General features: G+C 33.0%; 1 protein-coding gene across 1 annotated transcript in view; it reads right to left on the minus strand.

The window, feature by feature from the left end:
* The window catches only part of ADGRL2 (adhesion G protein-coupled receptor L2), a 168833-nt gene that overhangs the window by 40793 nt on the left and 106747 nt on the right, over positions 1 to 21293 (minus strand). The window contains exons 3-8 of the mRNA XM_052637548.1: positions 15459 to 15568; positions 10367 to 10378; positions 8668 to 9468; positions 2007 to 2300; positions 1372 to 1475; positions 359 to 544 (exon numbers count right to left, since the gene is read on the minus strand). Coding sequence (XP_052493508.1) covers positions 359 to 544; positions 1372 to 1475; positions 2007 to 2300; positions 8668 to 9468; positions 10367 to 10378; positions 15459 to 15568 — 1507 coding nt within the window. The remainder of the gene's footprint in view (positions 1 to 358; positions 545 to 1371; positions 1476 to 2006; positions 2301 to 8667; positions 9469 to 10366; positions 10379 to 15458; positions 15569 to 21293) is intronic.

Consider the following 21293-nt stretch of genomic DNA (forward strand, 5'->3'; position numbering starts at 1 on the left):
CCTGTAACAATTTTGTTATAATCACCTGAGTTGCCTGTATTAGTATATGAGTTGTTTAACACAATCTCTCCAATTGCAGATAATGCCTTCCAAAGTGAGAGTACTGACAACAACCAGGTAGATGAAGTTTACCACCGACTAATTTTCCCTCAGGTAATTAGCATCATCTGGGGGGCAGCGAGGGGAGTGCATGTTGCTCCTTTCGCGACTACAATTATTTCTTGAGATATGAACCAAATTAGAAGTTTTGTTTCTATTCGTATGTCATGGGGACCAAAAGTTAGGCAGTCAACTGCTGAAGAATCCAGAGCAGACATACAAAACATCTAACTGAAAATAACAAAAAGTTTCTACCTACCTTGTTATAACTCCGTCCAGCTGAATCCTTTTCACTAGGTTTCAGTTCCTGCAGCTGTGCATCAAGAATGTCCACCAACTGCTCCATCAATCTCACTGAAGAACTCACATCACCAGCAAACACTGGCCCTTTGGTATGTTTAGCCAGTTCATTGGCAAGGCTAGCAGCATTTTCTCCGCTTCTAATCTGAAATGAGAGTTTATATTATCTCAGTAAAGATTTCTTGTTGTTTGTGGCTTCTTGTTTTTTTCCCAAGGATCTTTGTTGTGGTGAGAAAAATATACACAAACATGTCAAAATCTGCAACTAACTGAGACCAATAACTTTCTCTTTATTTCAGATGATTAAAGGTTCTTAGATCCTCAAAAAGAAATTCTTAGGCAGGCATTTAAAGGAAACAAAAGAGAAAAAAAGTCCTTTAAAATTTTTTGAGACAACTCTCTCATTTCACTGCAACCAAACTGCTGCTTAGAAATCTTATTAATTTATTCCAATGATCCAGAAATTTAAGTCAGAATGTAATCAGTATAACACTGAGGGTTATTATTTATTGCTTGCCTTTCAGAAAGGTGGTAAAACTAAAATGTCACTACATTACACTGTATTAAAGTTACTAATGCCTTTAAAGTCATTTTTACTTATTCTGTCATAATCATCTGTGATATGAACATCTGCTTGCATTCTGTGGATTCAGTTGCAAACTTAATGACATTTGATTTATTAGGCCAGTGCACTATTTGTCTTACAAACATCAAAAGAAACAGAACAAACTAAATATGAATGAAATTAAGCAAGTATGTATTCATTAAAAAGCTTCACATAGAAAACAGCATGCCCTGAAACATATGTAACTTTGAATAAATAGTTTACAGACAAAACTATGCATAATTTTTTACTTTCATACTGAACAAAGAACAACGAAGCTGGTCTTAACATACAAAGCTAAATTATTTATGTTAGAAGTTAAAGCCCTTAATCACCAATGTGTATCATATTAAAAGGTTCCAACCAACCTTCTGAGCCAGCTGATTTACCCAGTGTGAGGTACAGTTGCTAAGATCAGGGCCCTTAGGGTTCCATGTTCCAGTGGAAAGCACGCAGAGATACGAGGCAGTTCCTACAACAGATGCAGAAAACAACAGTGAAATTGAAACCATTTTTCCTGCATGCATTCGGGAAATCCACTATGATGATCCTACTCCGTGTGTTAAATTTTGAATAAACGCTAATGGAAGTAGCTGACAATAACTGACAAAAAGCAGAATATAAACAGTAAATATAAAGTCGGCACAGAAATATCAGACATTTACAGCAAACAAACAAAAAGCCCTTTTTCTTGGGGCTCATCCAAAATGATACTTTGTAATGAGAAACACAGCTGTTAGGCAGTCTCACTACAGAATCCATGGGCCTAAATCTCAGGCTTGACCTAGGACTTGGAAGGAGTGGGAATTCAAAGCCTGATCTTAAAAGACTTTTATAGTTTCAAAACCTTTGTCTACAGGTGCTATATTACCAAAGTAGCAAAATAACAATTAAGTTAGCTATTGTAAATATCTCTTTCCTCAAATAAAATCACTTCAGTGTAATTCAGAACCTACTTAAAGTGTTAATAGTATATGTAGTATCAATATTTGACAGGAAATACCTCTCGTTCCCTTGGGACACGGTCGTTCAACCATCATTCCCCTTTGTGTCTGAGGCCACCTTATCCCCCTCGCGTCTAATGCTTCGCAGAATCTCTCTGGCAGGGGAAAAATATTTGTTACAGGAGGAATTTTGGTTGTAGAAACTGCTGGAGGTGCTTTTGTCCCTTTGCTTCCTTCCTGCGATCCAGCTACAGTTGTGCTCATGGGGCCTTTCTGTGAAGTAGTGCTTGTGGTTGATACTGTGGTTTTGAACATCTCAGCTGAAGAAGTTATTGTCACAGCTGTGGTAGGCACTATGGAAAAGAGATGAGTATGTTAATCTCAAACACACATCACATTCATATGTGAATGTCTGCACAGGCGCGCGAGCGCGCACACACACACACACACACACACACACACACACACACACACACACAACAAACACAATCATCCCAAACCAACAAAATGGGGATCACTGAGAATATCCACAGGTTAGGAAGAATGAATCTCTTCATTTATTCCAAATTATTCATATTGTTGGCTAAGTGACTGGCAGTTTGTGTTTTATCCTAGATTTCGCTGACTGTGTTTTAGGCTTACTTCTCAATGAAATCTTTGATAATACAGTTTATGTACAATTTCAATATATATTATCTAACAGGAAATGAAGGATAGTTTAATATAAAGTTTCAATGTACATATCAAGTATGGTGTCATATCAGATACATAATTTAGAAAAAGCCGTTTCTTATATAAGTTCATACTCTGAAACAATAAAACTCAAAGTATCAACAAAAGTCTGACTATTACATAATAATTAGGACAATATAAAATTTCAAGTCACCCACTCTACATCTTACAGGGAAAACAAATACTGTGACATCTTTCCACCCAGCAGCCATTCTTGCTTGAAAGATTTTTGAGCATGGCTGATTAGATCCAAACAGAAGATAAGCTTGGCATGTTTGTTCTGTTTTAGTAAGGAAACATCTGAGGCTTTGACATCTTTCTTTTTGAAAAGATAGGTATGAAAAGAAACTAGTTCTGATCAGAGGTTATATATAATCTCATCAAGATAACAAGTTGGACCAAATTATGCCTAATTCAAAACCAACTCTACATATTAACAGAGATTTTAAAAGGACCTACAGTTAACTCACTTAAAAACAGAAATTTAAAAAGAAAAAAAATTTAGGGTTATTCTGGACTTCCAACATTATTTTTAAACTGTTAATCCATTAGTTAAAATAATAATGGAGTTTAATGTTTTCATTCATTAATGACCACTTAGTTTAAAAAACAAAAAAATTCTGTCAGTAAAACTTCAATGGCATCATTTAAAATCTATTAGGTGATCACACTATAAAGTTTTATCAACATTTAGATTACTGAATCTTAAGACTTTATAATTTTGAGGCTTTAAATTTAAATTTAAATAAAGCAGAACAAATTAAAAATAACTATTTTTAATGATAATCTTATAAAACATTAAGTTATTTTATGGTTTTGCTACACAAAAGAACCAGAATAGAACATTAAAACTTCTTGGAAAACAAGTTCATATTATCACTGACATAATTAGTATTTTAAGCTCTGGTCCCTAGATAGTTTGCATAATTCTGACTCTATGACTGACTATGCTAAGTTTATCAGAAAAAGCAGAACTATTTCTAGTTCTTTAGTAGTGACAAACTTCTTGTTACCAGTAAGTGCAAGATACACTTTTGACAGTCTGTTTTCATCCTATCACTAGAGAAACTTCTTAACCAACTGGTTTATTTCCAGGGCATTGGTTACTAATCATATGAGAGAATCCTGTGTACATTAGTCAAGTATCATGCCTAGCCAGCTGTTGTAGAAACCTATTCAAACCTGTTTATCTTTTTTTTGGTAAAGCACTTGCCTTACATCTTGTTAAACCTCATAATTTTCTCTTGATTACAATGCCGCCAAGCTTTCAGTGCTTTCTCAATTAACATTTGTCAAAAGCATCACAATCTTTTGAAGAAGTGTTAAATGAATGTTGTTGAATCAAATCGTAAAGGGGGTGGGAAATCAGAGCAAAGAGAAAAGGGCAGAGCAGAATGGTTTAATGCTACCCCATCTGATGTATCCCTTGACACTGTACTAATTAGTACATATTTAATGACTGAAATATGTATTAACAATACACAATTAGTGATCTGTTAGCTAAGCGTCAGTAAAGATTCAAATAAATGAGTGAAGGTAGGCAATAAAATGACCTCTATTAAATGCACAAAACTTCCTGAAATATTCTGTAGCCCATTTCCATGTGTTACTGATGATACATTTTCATATATTTTATCTTTTGTTCATTAAAAGAAGTTAAACTTCTTTAAGCAACACACTGTTCACTTGTGAATCAATGAAATACCAGGGTATCATGAAAATAAACATGAACATCAACATTAAGTGGCAAAATTTAACCCTTTAGGAGGACAACTACAAAACTGTGCAAGGACAAGATTTAGGAACTTCAAGAAAAAGCAATTTTCTAATACTGAAGCTAGAGATAAGGATATATTTATAAAAATTAATGTTTCTTTCCTTAGATGAAGACAGGTCACAACAGGGCACCCCATGATGATAAAAGCTTACATTTACTCAGCATTTATGTACCAGATGCTGTGCTAATCATCACTCACGGATCATCAGATGATCTTATTTAATCCTTACCACAACCCCATGAAGTAGGCACTATGATTATCTTTCTTTTACAGAACAGAAAACTAAGCATTGGAGGAGGTTAAGCAGTTTGTTCAAGGTCACTTGTCCATAATGCTCTTAAATGTTATGATCTTACTTTTCTAGACAAAAGATTTTCATAGACTCTGAGAAAGTACGACACCCCACAAGCAATATGTCCTTATTTTGGAGCATTTAACTGACACTGTGCTCTGTGTAAATCTCTAAAAGAAGAAAAAATGTGGGAATATAAGGTACTAAAACAGTAATAATAAAAAGTTTCACAATGAAATGTTTGTGGCAAAAGGCTCAAAACTCAAGAACTTCCTATAAATGGTAATAGGAAACATGACAAGTTACAATAGAATTATATTGTAAATCTAAACCCTACTGTTCACAGCCTTCCCCGTTATCAGATGCCATATCAACACACAGATTAAATGACTTAGCATTCTACCTACCATATATAATATAAGTACAGAGACCTAGAAACACTGACATTAATGCTAATAAACATATATATTAATAAGTACCCATGAAAACCTCAACACACACAGTCAAACTGGTTCAATTTACTATGCCAGTATTTATTACAAACTTGCTAATTATTATCAGTTTTTTCCTATGTGAAAACATTTTAAGGATAATATGTATTTGTGATAAATGAGAGGGTAGTTATTTCCCTCTTCCAAGTCCCCAAATTCATCCATTATTCACTGAATGAACACAAGCTAGAGTGAGAATATAGTCTAGTAAGGCAAAAACTGCAGCAGATTTATTAAATTTACCCTTATTCAATATCTAAAAATACCAATCATCTTTTAATTACCATTCATTATCAGCGGGAAGATGTTTTAAGAAATATTCTATATTAAACACTTCTTAAATAATAAATCTAACTGGCTCTCTTAAAAAAATGTCCCTCATGTTGTTTGCCATGCTTCATTATTACTCTAAGTCAGATATTCAGAAACCATCAGAACTCAAGACAATATTTTTCAATAATGTTTGGGATATCAAATCTGCAGACAGATTAAGTAAGTACAAATCAATTCAGATTAAGACATAGAAAAGAGTTAATATATGACCGAAATGGCTATTTTTTTCCCTAAGCCAACATTGTAGAGGAAGAAAGCAAAAGAGGAAAAACAGATCTAGTTTAGGATAATGGAGCAAATTAACTAAGCAGAGAACACAGAAAGCTAAAAATTTAAAGAAAATAGGAAGATGTATTTGAAAGCATTATGAAGGCAAAGTAATAACATACTTGTGCTGTTAGGAATGCAAGGCATGAATTTATATAGGGAAAAATACTGTAGCTAATACAGTGTGAAACAGTCCATAATTAAAATTATCCGTTTTACAACACAATATATATCTTGGCTACATACACCATAGCAAAGCCAGTACATAGACTTGCTAGCAGTGCTTACTGGTTTGACCTAAATGTACGGGCCAGAATGGTTCTGCAAGGCCCCAGTTACATGCAGTTAGATATCAGCACACACCTTGGATGAGTGAGGCAGGAGTCTCTCTCAAAGCATTTGAAGATGAGTTATAAAGAGCAAGCAAATAAGAGAATATGCTTCAAACAACAGCAAGAAAAATTTAGGTCAGATAAAGCTTTTTACCACTAAGGGTTTAATAAGAAGTCAGTCCAGACTTTCACCTTCTGAGAATACATGAGAATGGCTATTTTGGATAACACATCACTGCTGTAGGAATAAAGCTACCACATATGGCAAAGTTTCTCATTTTCAAAGCTAATAACTGCTTTTTCCAAAAAGCACCCAAATTATCAAAGACTCTTTCATCTGAAATGGGTCAAATTATTTACCAGAACATATGCCACATGTAGAAAGTGACATTATTACTCATCTTGTATTCCAAGAATTGCTCTGTGACAAGGAGGTGGGCAATGATTCCTTGTTGAGCTCAATCAACCTGCACTCAACTTTAGGAGTTATTTAATTATAATTGGCATTAAAAAAATTTTATTTTTACTTTTTTTTCCTAATGGAGGGGAAGAGATTTACTGCTACCCAAGAAACATTTAACAACTGTGAGAGCAATACAGGTCACAAAAAAAGATTAATTCATATTCTCCAGGCAAGAATCCTGGAGTGGGTTGTCATTTCCTTCTCCAGGGGATCTTCCAGACCCAGGGATTGAACCCAGGACTCTTACAATGCCGGGAAACTCTTTACCGACTTGGCCACCAGGGAAGACCCTTTTACAATGTCAAGTCCTGTCAGTTACTGAACTTTGCCTTTTACAAAACTATAGGATAAGAGAGAACCATGGTACTAACTTCTAGGAAAACAACTGAGATATAAGAACTATCCCAAATTGCTGGCCTCAAGAGAAAAAGATATGTCTGAATTTAAAAATAAAGAATACAAAGATAATATCAATAAAGATTTTCATGACCTAATGGAAGATTTCATTGTTGAAAGTTTTTCAATGGTATACTACTACAATTTTAAGCCAACAAATTCTAGATGTATATGAATTAAAGAAAAAGAGGGCTTGCACCGATGGCTCAGACGATAAAGAATCTGCTTGCCGTGTGGGAGACCTGGGTGTGATCCCTGGGCTGAGAAGATTCCTTGGAAGAGGGCATGTCAACCCACTCCAGTATTCTAGCCTGGAGAGTCGCCATAGACAGAGGAGCCTGGTGGGCTATACAGTCTACGCGGTCACAAAGAGTTGAACGTGAGTGAGTGACTAGGCACAGCATAGCGCAGCAGCACTAAGGCATGTCATTACTGCCCTTGTGGTATGAAGAAAAATCACACATTTCATATTCTATACCTCAAATTAGAATTCAACTACTAAGGTTCATGCTTTTGCGGTCCTAACCCATGACAATATTTAGGACTTAGTGACTTACTAAGTCACTTACTTATTAACTGACTTAATAAGTTACATTATTCCTTAAAATATGTATATGAAGCTGTGTTTAAGCATGTGGTTGTATACTGCTTTAACAGAGGAAAAAGATATTAATTCCTGTTCCACCTTGTTGAAGGGATTGATTTAGTTATCCAAAGAACATTCTGGCTCCTACAATTCTGAAGTAACTCAATAATGTGAAAATTTCAATTAACTCAGAAAATTGGAAAAATAATTCAGATCTTTTAAACACAAATATTATTTTTCAACTAGAAAAGACTTATAATTAGGCAAACTCCATAATATTAAGAGATCATTCTTTTATCATGAGTATGAGGTAATCTTATTTTAATGAAAATTCAAAACTTAATTTACCCTCAAAACTTGTTTACTACAGAACTGAAGTAACTTGACAAATATATTTCCAAAGATTTATAAAGTAATGATCCTTTGTAAAGTTAAAGAGAACACAAATTTTAAAAATGCTAGCAGAACTGTCTTCATAAAGCAATACTTGGGATCATCTAGTGCTTCGTCCATGTGTAACAGTTAAAGTCCAGAAATGCTGATCTAATACCATCACAAATTTATTGGGAAATAAAAACGTGTAATTTTACATGATGATCTAGAGACAGCAGACACCAAAACTTTAGAACGCTTATGCCTGGCACTGTACATAAAGCCTAGCAATTCTCCTGGGGACTTTCTAACACACATTTCCTTTAACCACTGGCGCCAAGAAGTTAAGAGGTCTGCACACAGATTATAATCAATTTAGAAGTCAGGTAGGAAAAAACACACAAAGCTAACAGGTTTGTAGTTGGCAATACCTTTTTAGCAATGGAAATCTAAACTGACAAAGGATGCGACAATTTTTTGAAACCAACATTTAAATGAAATTCAGAAAAAGAAAATGGACCAAAATAAGGCTAAAATGTACACACTATATGACAATTTGAAATGCCACAATATTATCACTTGCCCTTTATGAAAAGGGGCAGAAAATAAAGAGGGGTAAATTAAGTCAAAAATAAACTGCTTAAAAAAGATATAAGCATTAGGAAGTAAAATTCTTACCTTGGGCAGGATCAGGTGGACCAAACTCCAGAGAATATCGTAAAATGAAGTTATTGTTCCACACATAGAGTTGGTTATCTCTCGGATTGTAATCCACTGCAGCAATATACTGGTACTGGTTGGGGAAGGGAACATCTACATATTCTCCTCGGTTTAATCGGGTATTGTAAATATAATCAATTGCATTCTTGCCTGTTTCACTCTCATTGTCTTGATAAACTGATCTGACCACATAAAGGACTCCACAGATCATAAAAGCATTTGAGGCAGCTCGTTTGTCATACACAGTCTCCCACGTTGCTTCAAATCGAAGAGTGTATGGATTCAGTTGGCTAATAACTATCATTCCATTGTTCTGCTCAGTGGCATAAATGACCCATAAGCCATTTTCATCAACTGCTAGGTCAATATCAGTTTTTCCTCCCCATCTATATGGTGAAGTATCATGATAGTTAGCATAGTTAATTATGGCCTCTCCACTCTTAATTCTAGTCCTCAAGTCAAATTTCACAATATTCCTTGTTCTTTCTTTGTTAAAGAAGACAGCACCATCATATACCACAAATCCAGTACCATCTACTCGATTTGGAAGTTTATAGGTTGTTGTTTGGCGACTGTTTTGGAAATCTTCTAAAGATGCATATTCTATTAAAGTATCAGTACGATAGGGAGTCCAGGGCATGAAATAAATTTTATCTGCAGCCTGAAGAGGGTCCTTGCACCAAGCACCTGCCTTTTGTTCAGCTTCATATATACATGGTGAGTCCACAATTGCTTTCAAGGTCCCAGGGCACACAAAAACTAACATTCACAGAGAAAAAACAAGAATTAAGCAAAGTTAAAAGATTATACAAGCAAGCATAAATTTCAATGATTATAGATCAAAAAAGAAAAATTCACCTTATTAACATTTAATTTTACCAAAATGTATACTTAAGACAAATACTACCTTTCTTTCCTCACGTTGCCATAATCAGTGCACAAGTTTATTTTCACAAATACAAACCGAAGTTTAAGATCATTCATAATCGAGCTAAGAATTTATGCTTTTGCTATGTGTTTTATCTTACAGTTCTTTTATGCTTTAAAACTTTGTGCTTTGTGCATAAAAGTGAACAAGGTACTTTTAGACCAAACTTTGTACCCTCCCTCCCTTAGCCCACTTATAACCCCCAAAAGCAAAACACCAAAATAAAGCAAATAAAACAAAAACTCCAGTGTGAAGGCTTATTTAGAACTTCTACGGAAGTTAGACTGAAAACAAAAGTACTTCAGTTGAAGGAACATAAATATTCAGAAAATGCAATTAGAAGCAGAGAAAAGTAAATACAAGGAAAGCAGTGATGAAACGACCAGGAGACCCTGTAACCATGGCATGCTATGGAGAGGGTTCTGGAAGCCAGGCAAGATGACACTTTAATAATAAAATATCCAAGGGGGTCAGAAAAAGAGGTAAAGGGTAAAAAGAAACAGAGAAAGGACAGCTCCCCCTCGCCGACTTCAGAAATTTTACCCCATCACCAGATTTAGTAGTCATATAATTTCAATGTAAACAGTCGACTTCTTTATGAGGTGCATTTATGAGATCCTGCTGATTGTATTTTAATGTCAGGAATGTTGTGTGGGAAGGGAAGGGAGGAGGTAACATCCATAAGGCACATAACAAGGAGCTGGGGTTCAAACTGTATACGTTATTTACCTTTTTGCTCCACTTCTATTTTAAGCATCGGAAGAAAAAAAAAGTGCAAGGAAAAAAGAAAAAAGATTAAAATAAATTGACTATTAGTCTAAGACTGAATTTGTAATAGATGCTAAACATAGGAAGAATAAGAGCTGCACTACTTTGGATAAAGAGAAACACACAACAGGAAAACCTAGCAGGAGAAAGATACTAAAGTTACATAAAAGAACATGGATCAATCATTTTAGTAGCTTAAGGAGGCAATACAAATATGTTGGCATGTTGTTTCACTTAGTGTACCTGAATAAATAATGAAACTCTTCACTAATGTGTGGTATACAGACTCTTGCCTTTCCAAAGTCACTCAGCAGTCTTACTAAGTTTTATTTTAAATAGGTATGCTACAGACACAACTGCATGCATAGATGTGTTATTTCCATTTATCTTATCATGTGAACTCATTATTAAGCTGACTAAAATTAGGTAAACATAACAACAAGGATATATGCTTATAAAATGGCAATTCAATTTTGAAGCTCAGGTCAAATGTAATGAATACTGATATTTTTACATTTTTCAAAGTTACATACGTAAGAAGAAATATATAATTATGCAGCTCAGTATGTTTCAATTTTTTTTATTAAATTTTCTGCTTCTAGAAAAAAACCATCTTAACTATAAAAAATTAGCCTCCTTTTCAGGAATATATAAGCCTCCCCCTTTATCCCAATAGTTATATTGAAGGGTGGGGTAAGATAATATACTTTTCCTCCCCACTATAATTAGTAACTTTACTTATTTACACATATATTTACTTTATATTATAAAATTCTCATTAAATTCTCTACATCACATTTCCCAAACTTGTAATACAAAATCTATTTTTAAAAAAAGTAAGCAAAATACATACAAGGAAAAAGCAAGCACAGTAGGCAAGGAGAAAAAGGAAGAAAGAATTATGGTTAGCTTATTATGACATTGTCTACCATCATCAATTTACACAAAAGCAAGCCAGCATGCAACAATCATACTGAGCATTCAAAGCAAATACCTTGATTTCCACAGACCCTATGAAAGGTAAATGCTTTCATAAAACAAACCTGATTAGTAGAGTTACAGGAGAAAAAAAATCCTCCCTTCAAGATATTTAAAGAAATAGATTATGCAGTTAGGAAGTATGCAATAGAATATCCTTGCTGGTAAACAATATTTAAATAATTATGAACTATAAAATATTAGTTTAGATTGTATGTAGGCTTTGAAGTATGTTGCCTGAATTTCATAAAGTGATCAGATTAATGTATGTGATTCCCCCCTTCCCTTATTAAAATGCATTAGGGTGTGCCAATACTATAACTCCAAATGGGTACTCAAAGATACTGTAGTTGCACATTTCATTAAGATGCCTTAGCTTGATTAATTTTTCTTAAATTGCAATAATTCATCAAGATTAAATACTGACCTCCTGAAATACTTAGGGAAAAATGAGTTTTGTCACAGGAAACCTTCCACATTAAGAGACCTTGCCCCAATCCAACTTGGTCTATTTAACCACTTTCAGGAAACATACTTGCTTTATTGATGAGTAAATCTGACTACATCCAGTAAAAATGAAATTCAGTGTTACTGCCGTGGAACAATTCTTTTCTTTATTAACCACTAGTCCTAAAATTACTGCTCAGTGAAGAGCAATATTATACCTGCTTAGAATCAATAATGGAAGGGGCGTGGTGGTAAAATAAGGATAAAAGAAATCATTAGTGGTGAGTCTGCTCAGACTAACTCTATATACAGCTATATTCTTTCCTTTTAGGAAAGGATGATTTTACTCAAATAAATCAATTAATGCAAAGAATGGAAATAATAAATTTAAAAATATGTTATGCATTTAAAACAGAAATTAAAACAAGTTCAATAAAGGATGTAGAAAGTATATTTTGTTTTCCATTAATTGAAAATGGCTGAGTTAGTTTTATTATTTGATACACTAAATCGACAGTGCAGTTACTATGCAAAATATTAAATAGGTAAGACTTCATTTATGATTTAACTGGTATCATTTATAAAAAAAATAAAATGGATATATATTATATATAAAATATACAATTTTAATGAAAACTGAGAAGTAACATCCAAATGTAAAAGTAAAAATAAGTTAAAACTTTTCATGATTGATAAAGTGCAAAAAATATGGATATTTAAAACAAAAGGCCTCACATTATGATTTTTATAACCTAAAGGATATATAGCTCTGTCAAATTAGTCAAAATTTCATCAACCCATAAAAATACAATAAAATTAATGAAATTAGTATTTTTATCACAAATATATACTGTAACTTGTCTTAAGAGGCTGTAGGAATTAATTCATAACAATACATTTACTATGCTATAGAACAAACATAAACACATGACTCACTAACATCAGTGGAGGACATAGTTTTGAAGACAAGAAGTCGACCCAAACAAAACCTACATACTCTGTATCCGAAGTGACACACTATTTTATTCTGAATAATCTTATGTTTATTCATTAATGATATATCAATAGTAAAAGGTTTTTTACTCATGAAATAAAACATAGCTAAATTTATGGTATAATTTTTAAAACAATGATAATTTGAAATAAGAAGGTTCAAAAATCAAAACCAAATCATGCCTATGGGACATGGAAATTCTGATTTGATTATTCTCCTTTATCCATAGGACCCTTATGACTTGTTTTAAACACATATTCATTCAATTACTAATCAAATAAAATGCATGTGTCTGTCTATATACATACAAAGTAAAACAACTACAGCATGTATAATGGACTCTGTTGCATAAATTTATTATAAAATTTTCAGAGATCATGGAAATTTTCTGAATTTTTGTTTTTAAACTAAGAGAAAATAGTTTGGGGTGGATATGTTCCTGAGGCATTTGCTCAGGATAGACAGTGGCATAAAGCCAGATGATAACAGACACATAATAAATGCTATTTGTTGGTGACAGTTTTATCAACTAAGCAAAGGGTAAAAGGAGTATGCAAACATTACAACATACTAAAACACTATGAAAACAAGGGAAAAGTGAAAGCTAGGAGATTAAAATAAAAGCAAGTATGAGAGATGATTATAACAGACAGAAGCATGAGGAAAAAAAGGAGAGGAAAATGGGGAAAAGAGATTGAGGAGATAACACAGACCCAAAATAAGACCAAAACTATCTAAAAAGATCATTGGCAGTGAAAGTCCTAGAATTTATAGTGTGTCACCACTGTACGGTATATAGGAAGTAGAATTACTTCTATTCTTTAGCAAGGAGTAGTTTCTACAAAGCCATAGACTTATTTCTGCTTCATGCAAATATCTAGAAAGGTAACAGCAAATTGATTACTGTCTTTTTTTTTTTTTTTAAGGACAAACACTAAAAAGAACAAATACTTCTCTTGAGAATAGCTATTTGCAAGTTTGGTGCACAATGTACAACACTTCTGGAGAACTGAAAAAGTAAAATTTTGAAAGTTAGATGTTCCAGAAGATATCCACACTTTCCTTTCTTAAAAAGCACAGGAAATAACTTAAAAGTCTGAAAATAATATTTTCTTAACACTGTTCTTGATCTATAGACTAGGTTACAGGAACTGGCTCCAGAGAGACAATTCTTGGCAGTTCTGACTGATTCCACTGTGTGGGAATGGATGCTGTATTCCTTTTCTAACTTGAGGACAAAGACCATGCTAAATTCACGCGAAAGTGACTTTATGGAACAAAATTTTGGTTAGCTCCAAAGAATACAATGTTCCTCTAGTGGCACAGGAGAATGATTATGTGAGCCACCAACACTACACACAAGAGAAATGATATAAAGATCAGTGCACTCAGTAGGCTTCCAATCCTACAAATGGTATAGAAAATACTGAAAACATAAAAAGCATCCATTTCATGGTAACACAGGAACACAGAGCAGGAATGAAAAGAAAAGATAATCTGTGTTTGGCCTTTAACTGATTCTCCACACAAAGGCAATTTATCAAAACTGCGGGCAGAGAAGAGAGACAGCGCCTTCACGGGATGTGTAAGAATGTATCACTACCATATTGGACATACTATAGTTATCTAAAATTGGCCCTTTGTTTTCAGAAATATTGATAGTTTAAGCATAGAAATCTAGTTTTTCAGGTTCTGGAAAAAGCAATTTAACTATTAGAGTCCATCGTTTTTTTAAGAAGGGAAGTCCTCCTAAAGTAAATCAATCAAATTTCTGCTAAAGAATTCTTAACTCAAATGCCTATGAATTAAGGTGACATGACACATAAATATATATTTTTTAATTTAAAAAGTAAAGGTGATAAGAACAATACCAAACAAAATATATTTAATCTTTTTAATCATCTAAAGTGCTTTTTCCTACTGAAAATGCAGAATACAATTTCTAAGTATGAATTCTGAGGTTAGGAGGAAAACTACACAAAATTACACTATTAGCTGAAGCCTACTTATGAAGTTTCCAATTAAATTTTAAATATCCTGCTAAAGGATATTACTAAAAATGGATGTTGAGAAATTAAAAATTTGTGTTACATACTTGTTACATCTATTTCTTTTTTTCTTCTTGGTTAAGATTTTATCACCGAATCTGGTAAAGGACTGCTCCCTTAAGAACAAGGGACAAAGGAAAGCACTTGCTTCAGTTAACTGCAGTGGTAGCTTTTACCAGGCATTAAAGTTACCACAACAGCAGGTAGCCATTCAAGTAGCTTACTATTAAAACTGAAGTCAGTTCCTTCTTTAGAAAACTGTGAGCCAAACCAATTTGTCAGCAACTGGTATTGGGCAAAAGTACAGATTTCTATCAGGCCTATTGAATAGCTAATTCAAGTTTGTTTTCTGGAAAAACACTAGCCTTAAAAGCCAAACACTTAAGAACACAGACAGACACTTGGCCAGCTTCACACTATGGCTTCCTTCCACACTTCATGAAGCTAATTGGAGGCCCAAGTCTGTTAGTGCTCTGCATGCATAATAGTTTTGTAGGCCATAAACATATGCTTCTTTCACATGGGTCCTCTTTCAGCATCAATGAGAAATGCTGTAGAAAGTGAAAAATATAAACTTCATACTTACTGTAAGGGACACATTCATACTGGACCTCAAGATATTTGTATGTTCCGGGACATGGATCAGGAAATACATCTGACCCAGTAACTACTATACACTGTGTTCGATTGTTGCACCTGGAAAACAAAACAAATTAAACTTGTGTAACAATAATGTATTTGTTTACTCAATAAAAAATATAATAGAGAGCTGATCCATATTGTCTTTAGGCAACTAGTACCATAACTTTTAAAAATTCAACTGATAATAGCTTACTGTAAAGAGTTACAAAAAGTCCTATTTTATTTATGCTGTCATACCTCTGTATCATGAGTCACAATGAATTTTAACTAGAAATAAAAAGAAAATCACTGATAGTTTTCTGTTATTTTAGTATACATTTTAATTGAAGTTTTTGACATGTTCAACATGTACTGAAAATAAAACTTACTTGGTTTCCTACTATATTTAAGAATGAAAATTGCACTTAAAAACGATATTGAACTAGAAGAATGGAACTGAACAAAACATGGAGTCATAAATTGAACAATGTGGAAATAAATTTTGAAAACATATTAAAACAAAGGAAGAGCCAGGTTTTTAAGTTTATTCTCTAAATCAGGTTTCTGTGTTGTGTTCTATTACAGATACTAATATACTCTTGAATATCAGATACCAAGCCAATAGATTACACCTTCCATGCTTTTGGCCTACCTATACGATAGAATGCATTGAAAGCACTTAGCATAGTGCCTGGTACATACTGAGTGTCTAAGCATTGCGTTATACTCACTATTTTCACAGATCAGTATACTTATATTTTCAACATATGACTATACAGTCACTCTTTCTATATTAGTACTCACTGAAATACAACATTGAAAAGAATGTCACTAACATGAGGCTTGGAATGCCCTATTTATTCCTATTGGCAGTATTTTCTTATTTTGTGTTGTCAATGATTCATTGTCATTGAGACTATTAGAATTAAGTTAGAATTCTAGGCAAGATGATTATTTATTTAAGTTCTATGGATTTGTCCCAATGATCTTGTTATAAGCTATATAAAGGCAAGAACTATTTCTTTTAAATTTAATTTAAATTTAATTTCTTTTAAATTTGACTTGATTACAACCCAATGGAATGTTTGCAGGGTTCTTACCATATTTTCTGTCAGTATATAAATTAGGAAGACAAAGCAAGCAGAACAATAGCATTTTAACAAAAATTACTTATAAAGTTGAGTGTGAGACATTCCATAGTGCATTACTAGACTACAGAATTGGAAAAGGCAATGGCACCCCACTCCAGTACTCTTGCCTGGAAAATCCCATGGACGGAGGAGCCTGGTGGGCTGCAGTCCATGGGGTCGCTAAGAGTCAGTCACGACTGAGCAACTTCACTGTGACTTTTCACTTTCATGCATTGGAGAAGGAAATGGCAACCCAGTCCAGTGTTCTTGCCTGGAGAATCCCAGGGACGGGGGAGCCTGGTGGGCTGCCGTCTATGGGGTCACACAGAGTCAGACACGACTGAAGTGACTCAGCAGTAGCAGACTACAGAATGGCAAATGAAGAATGAAAGTCTGGTTTTTAGCACAACTAATTCAATTAAGGGGAAGGAGAACTGTGTCAGAGAGGAGTAGGTATCTAAGTCATGAACCTTAGAGCCACTTCAGCTCAAACCAGGTTGATTTTCCCTGCAGAGCAGCAAGACCTGAAAACTTCTATAGGATCAATTATGCAAATTTTATAGGTCAAGGTATAATAAAATGAACTTCAAGTGGATGCTTTAACTATTAAGTAAATTATAACTAAAATCACTTAAACAAATATTAAACTAATGCACAAATCCCTTTATTCAGTACTTCTCTTAAATGGCTCAGTCATTTAAAGAAATTTGCCAGTGCTTCTCCATTTAGTGTAAATGAATTATTTTAATGTGACTCATGGAAAATTTTGATATCCTAAAATTTTAAATCACAAATGGATTTAAGATTTCTCAATAGATCAATGTCTATTATTTCAACTGGTTCATTTTCTTCTTAATTTCATAAGCGTTCATCACTTCTTTTAAAGTTTCTTGATCTCAGGAATTCTCAACCACTAACCTAGTTCCCATCAAAAACTAAAATCTTTAATTTCCTTGCTTGTACTTATTCATACCAACAAAGATCCTCCCTTTATCTCACCCTCCAACTTTTCAAAAACAAAGAAATCTAAACTCCTGTGGGTTAGATACCCCTTTTATATACCCCATCTATATACATGTTATAGCCAGCCACTCAACAAAGCTCTGCCATGTTTTAATATTTATAAAAATGGTCTTAATATTTATTTAAAATATATTCATGATAGAAATCTGATAAAATAACAATGTCACAATATGTTTGCAGGAAGTATATAAGAGATAAGTAGTCTTGCTTCTATTAATTTGTTTAAAAGATGATAAATACCATAAAATGAAAAATAATTGCTCATATTTACTTTTTCTGAATAACACTGCATTAGTCATTTGACCACAATTACAAGTTCAAATTAATGTCACAAGCAATTATAATAATTTATATCAATCACATAATTTTTATTTTGCTTAATAATCACATTGCACAAGAGAGGAAAAAGTACTAATTTTAGGGCTAAGTGTTTAAGTAAAATTGAAAAGGTTAAGAAATTTAGTGGAGTTCCTACAAATACAGTTATATAGAGTTCTAGAATTCACAGCCTCCTAAGATGTCAAAAGGTTTGTTTTACATATCAGAAGTGTACGAAAATAATCTTGAGAAAAAAAAAAGGAATATGGGTACTAAAATAGTAAAGGGTCAGCAAGAAGAGGAACTCAAAGGTGCAAGAATATCATATTTGCATATCAGTATCTTGATTGATGAGAAAGAAACCTAAAATCTTAGAGGACCAAATGATGGAAAGAAAAATATAGACTATGTCCATTCTTTTATGAATGAAGCAAGTAGTCTTAAGTTTCCAAATACAAAAAGTGTAAGGGAACAAGGGAAAAAGAAATACCCTATGTGAGCTGTTAGCACTAAGAAAAATCCAAAAATTCCTTCACCATTATGCTATTAGTAAGGCTGTAAAACTACAAACTGCTATTATTTAAGAAGACAGGGGAAAAGAAAGCAATTAGTTAGCCACAGAGGCAAAGTAAATTCCCATCAACTGCTCAGCTTCAAGTTTTCATTCAAATGAAAATAAAAAGTCACAACTAAGCCCAGAAAGGAAAGGCATTCAGCTGTTTGCATTCTCAGCCCTAAGAACATTTCCAGGCTCAAGTTTCTCTCTCTTCCGCCAGAGAAAAAGATTTATCATAAAGGTATAGCTATATGAACAATGAAAGTATCAGTATATTTAGTAATACCATGGGGACTCATTCTGTTAAAAATTTATACTTTTCTTAAATGTGAAACATAAAAACTCAGTATGAATAAGAACAAGGCAGAAGAAGATAAACTGGGTTTTTTAAATAGGTGGACTTTAATTATGACTTGAAGGAAATGGAAATACTGTTCTCATAAAGAAACACTTCAGCTTATAAATAATCGAACTTATTTTATTAGATGTTTGTAAGGATACACAATGAGTTAGGACAGTTAAAGTACTGGTTCTCAAAATGTGGTTGTTAGACAAGGAGCATCAACTGGGATCTTGTTAGAAATTCATTCTCAGGTCCCACTAAAGACTAACAGGCTCAGAAACTCTGGAGGCTAGTACCCAGCAATCTGCTTTAACTAGCTCCACTGATGATTCTGATTTATGGGGACCACTGGGTTAGAGGCAGGTTTAGGTACCTTAGTAAAGACTAGATTATATATGGGAACACATGCTTTTGCTCTATAAATCTTAATAAAATACAAGTGACACAGAAAAGCCTTTAGTGATGAATATGATTTATGTAGCAAGTACATGGTACAGTTTACAATGTTAACATATCTTCTGTTGCTAATTTTGATCATAAGAATCAAGGATCCCTTGATTCCTAACCTGAGAGGTCTCAGTAAGTAGAAATTCTAAGTACATGTATATATCACATGTTGAGCCCATTTTCAACAACAGAGGGAAAATGTAATCTTTTCCTAGCTAATGACAATATATAACACTAAATACACCTAGAAATAAAAGTTTTGGTAACCTGTAAAAATATGTTATGTTTTGTAGACACAAGATGTCATTAAAAGTAACAAATCAAATCAAAACCCAATGAAACCACTGCAAATTTTTCTATATTTAACCTCTGACTTATCTATTCAAACACATTTTAATAAAGTAGCTCAACTACGGGAAAACACATTATTTATTGTTTTTAGAAAGAACTCAAGGGACATAAAGGCAGTCCTTACAAAAATTTACCTTTAAGCAATTTCTTGGATATAATTTATGATTTAACATCATCGAATAAGTAAATGTAAAATTACATATATACTCAATCTCAAATTCTAAGCATATAATCATGTTTAATGTTCTAATGGCATTCCAAAAATTTCCCAGAGTTGGCATGTATAGGTAAAAGGCTACACACATCACTGGTTTTAAAGCACCATTAAAAAAATCACCTATGTATTATTTCTATACATTATTTTAGGTTACAACTTTCTATCATATTAGATATTTCTTCCTCTAATTTTCAAACCGAAAATATATAAATAATGTAACACTCATCTTAGAATTCCATATGTAAGTAAAATAAATTTAATAATAAATACTTGGTAATATGATCAAGTTGAGATACCAGAATATAATTATTTCTGATACTAATATTCATAAAATTTACATTTTAATCATAAAACCCACCACACAGAAAATCCAAAATCCTGCTTTAAAGGCCATAGAGCTGCTTTAAATGGAGTAAAAACATCTGAATTTTAAAAATTATTTAGAAAATTATTCCTGTCTTTCTACTCTAGTGGGAAAAATTATATTCAAAAATAAAGCTAAATGTATATCTCAAAAGCTGAAAAAAATAAAACAAAAAGTTTTAGAGCTTAATGGTCTATTAGAATTTACTTTCCATGTACAATGGAGTACCAGTATACCTGCTTATTAGGAAAACTTAAGAGTATGATATTTAAAGTCACTGATATTGTCTAGGTTTGTGCACAGTATGTAAGAGAAAAATACTTTCAGGAATATCTAGAGTATCTTTTAACCATCACAATTAGCAGATGGTAAGAAGTTCAAAGTATTAAAAGTCTATTTTATTTTTTAGAGGTAGTCAATGTTCTTAGGTTTCAAAATTAAATTCTAAGATATCTATAGTATTTTTTGAAATTAAGATAAATGTTGCCAAGAAAAATGTGTAATTGATAAAAATGTCTTTTATAAATATGTATTATCATTAATTTACATACTAGTATACGGAAATTACTTAGAAATTATCAGCACAGATTAACAGTGGTATTTTGAAGAAACATTATCTTTTTATTTTGCGGACAGTAGTGCTTCATCTCTAATGAAACATCAATAATGCAAACAAACTATTAATATGCTGCTTTCCTTAATCTTTTAAAACTGTAAATGAAAGAAGGAACAGTGCACACATTACGTATTATAATCTGAGAATAAAGTATATAAAAATCATCAGCATACCATATCATTTGACTCTCTTCAGAAGCAAAATTATTTGCTAATTGGGGAGATTAGTGCTTAAAAGCAGAAGCTTTAGAATAAAATAGATGTGAGGTTTTAGTTTCAGCCCTGCTGCTTACTTAACCTGAGTCCATAAGCAATGTACTAAACCTTTCAACCTTAGCTTTCTTATCTGTAAACCATAATACCTCCTTTAGAAGTTTGTCATTAAGGTTAAATAGGATAATGTAAGCAAACCCTTTGCAGAATCCCTCAACAAATA

Source organism: Budorcas taxicolor, chromosome 3, assembly GCF_023091745.1.
Source record: "Budorcas taxicolor isolate Tak-1 chromosome 3, Takin1.1, whole genome shotgun sequence".
Classification (NCBI taxonomy): domain Eukaryota; kingdom Metazoa; phylum Chordata; class Mammalia; order Artiodactyla; family Bovidae; genus Budorcas; species Budorcas taxicolor.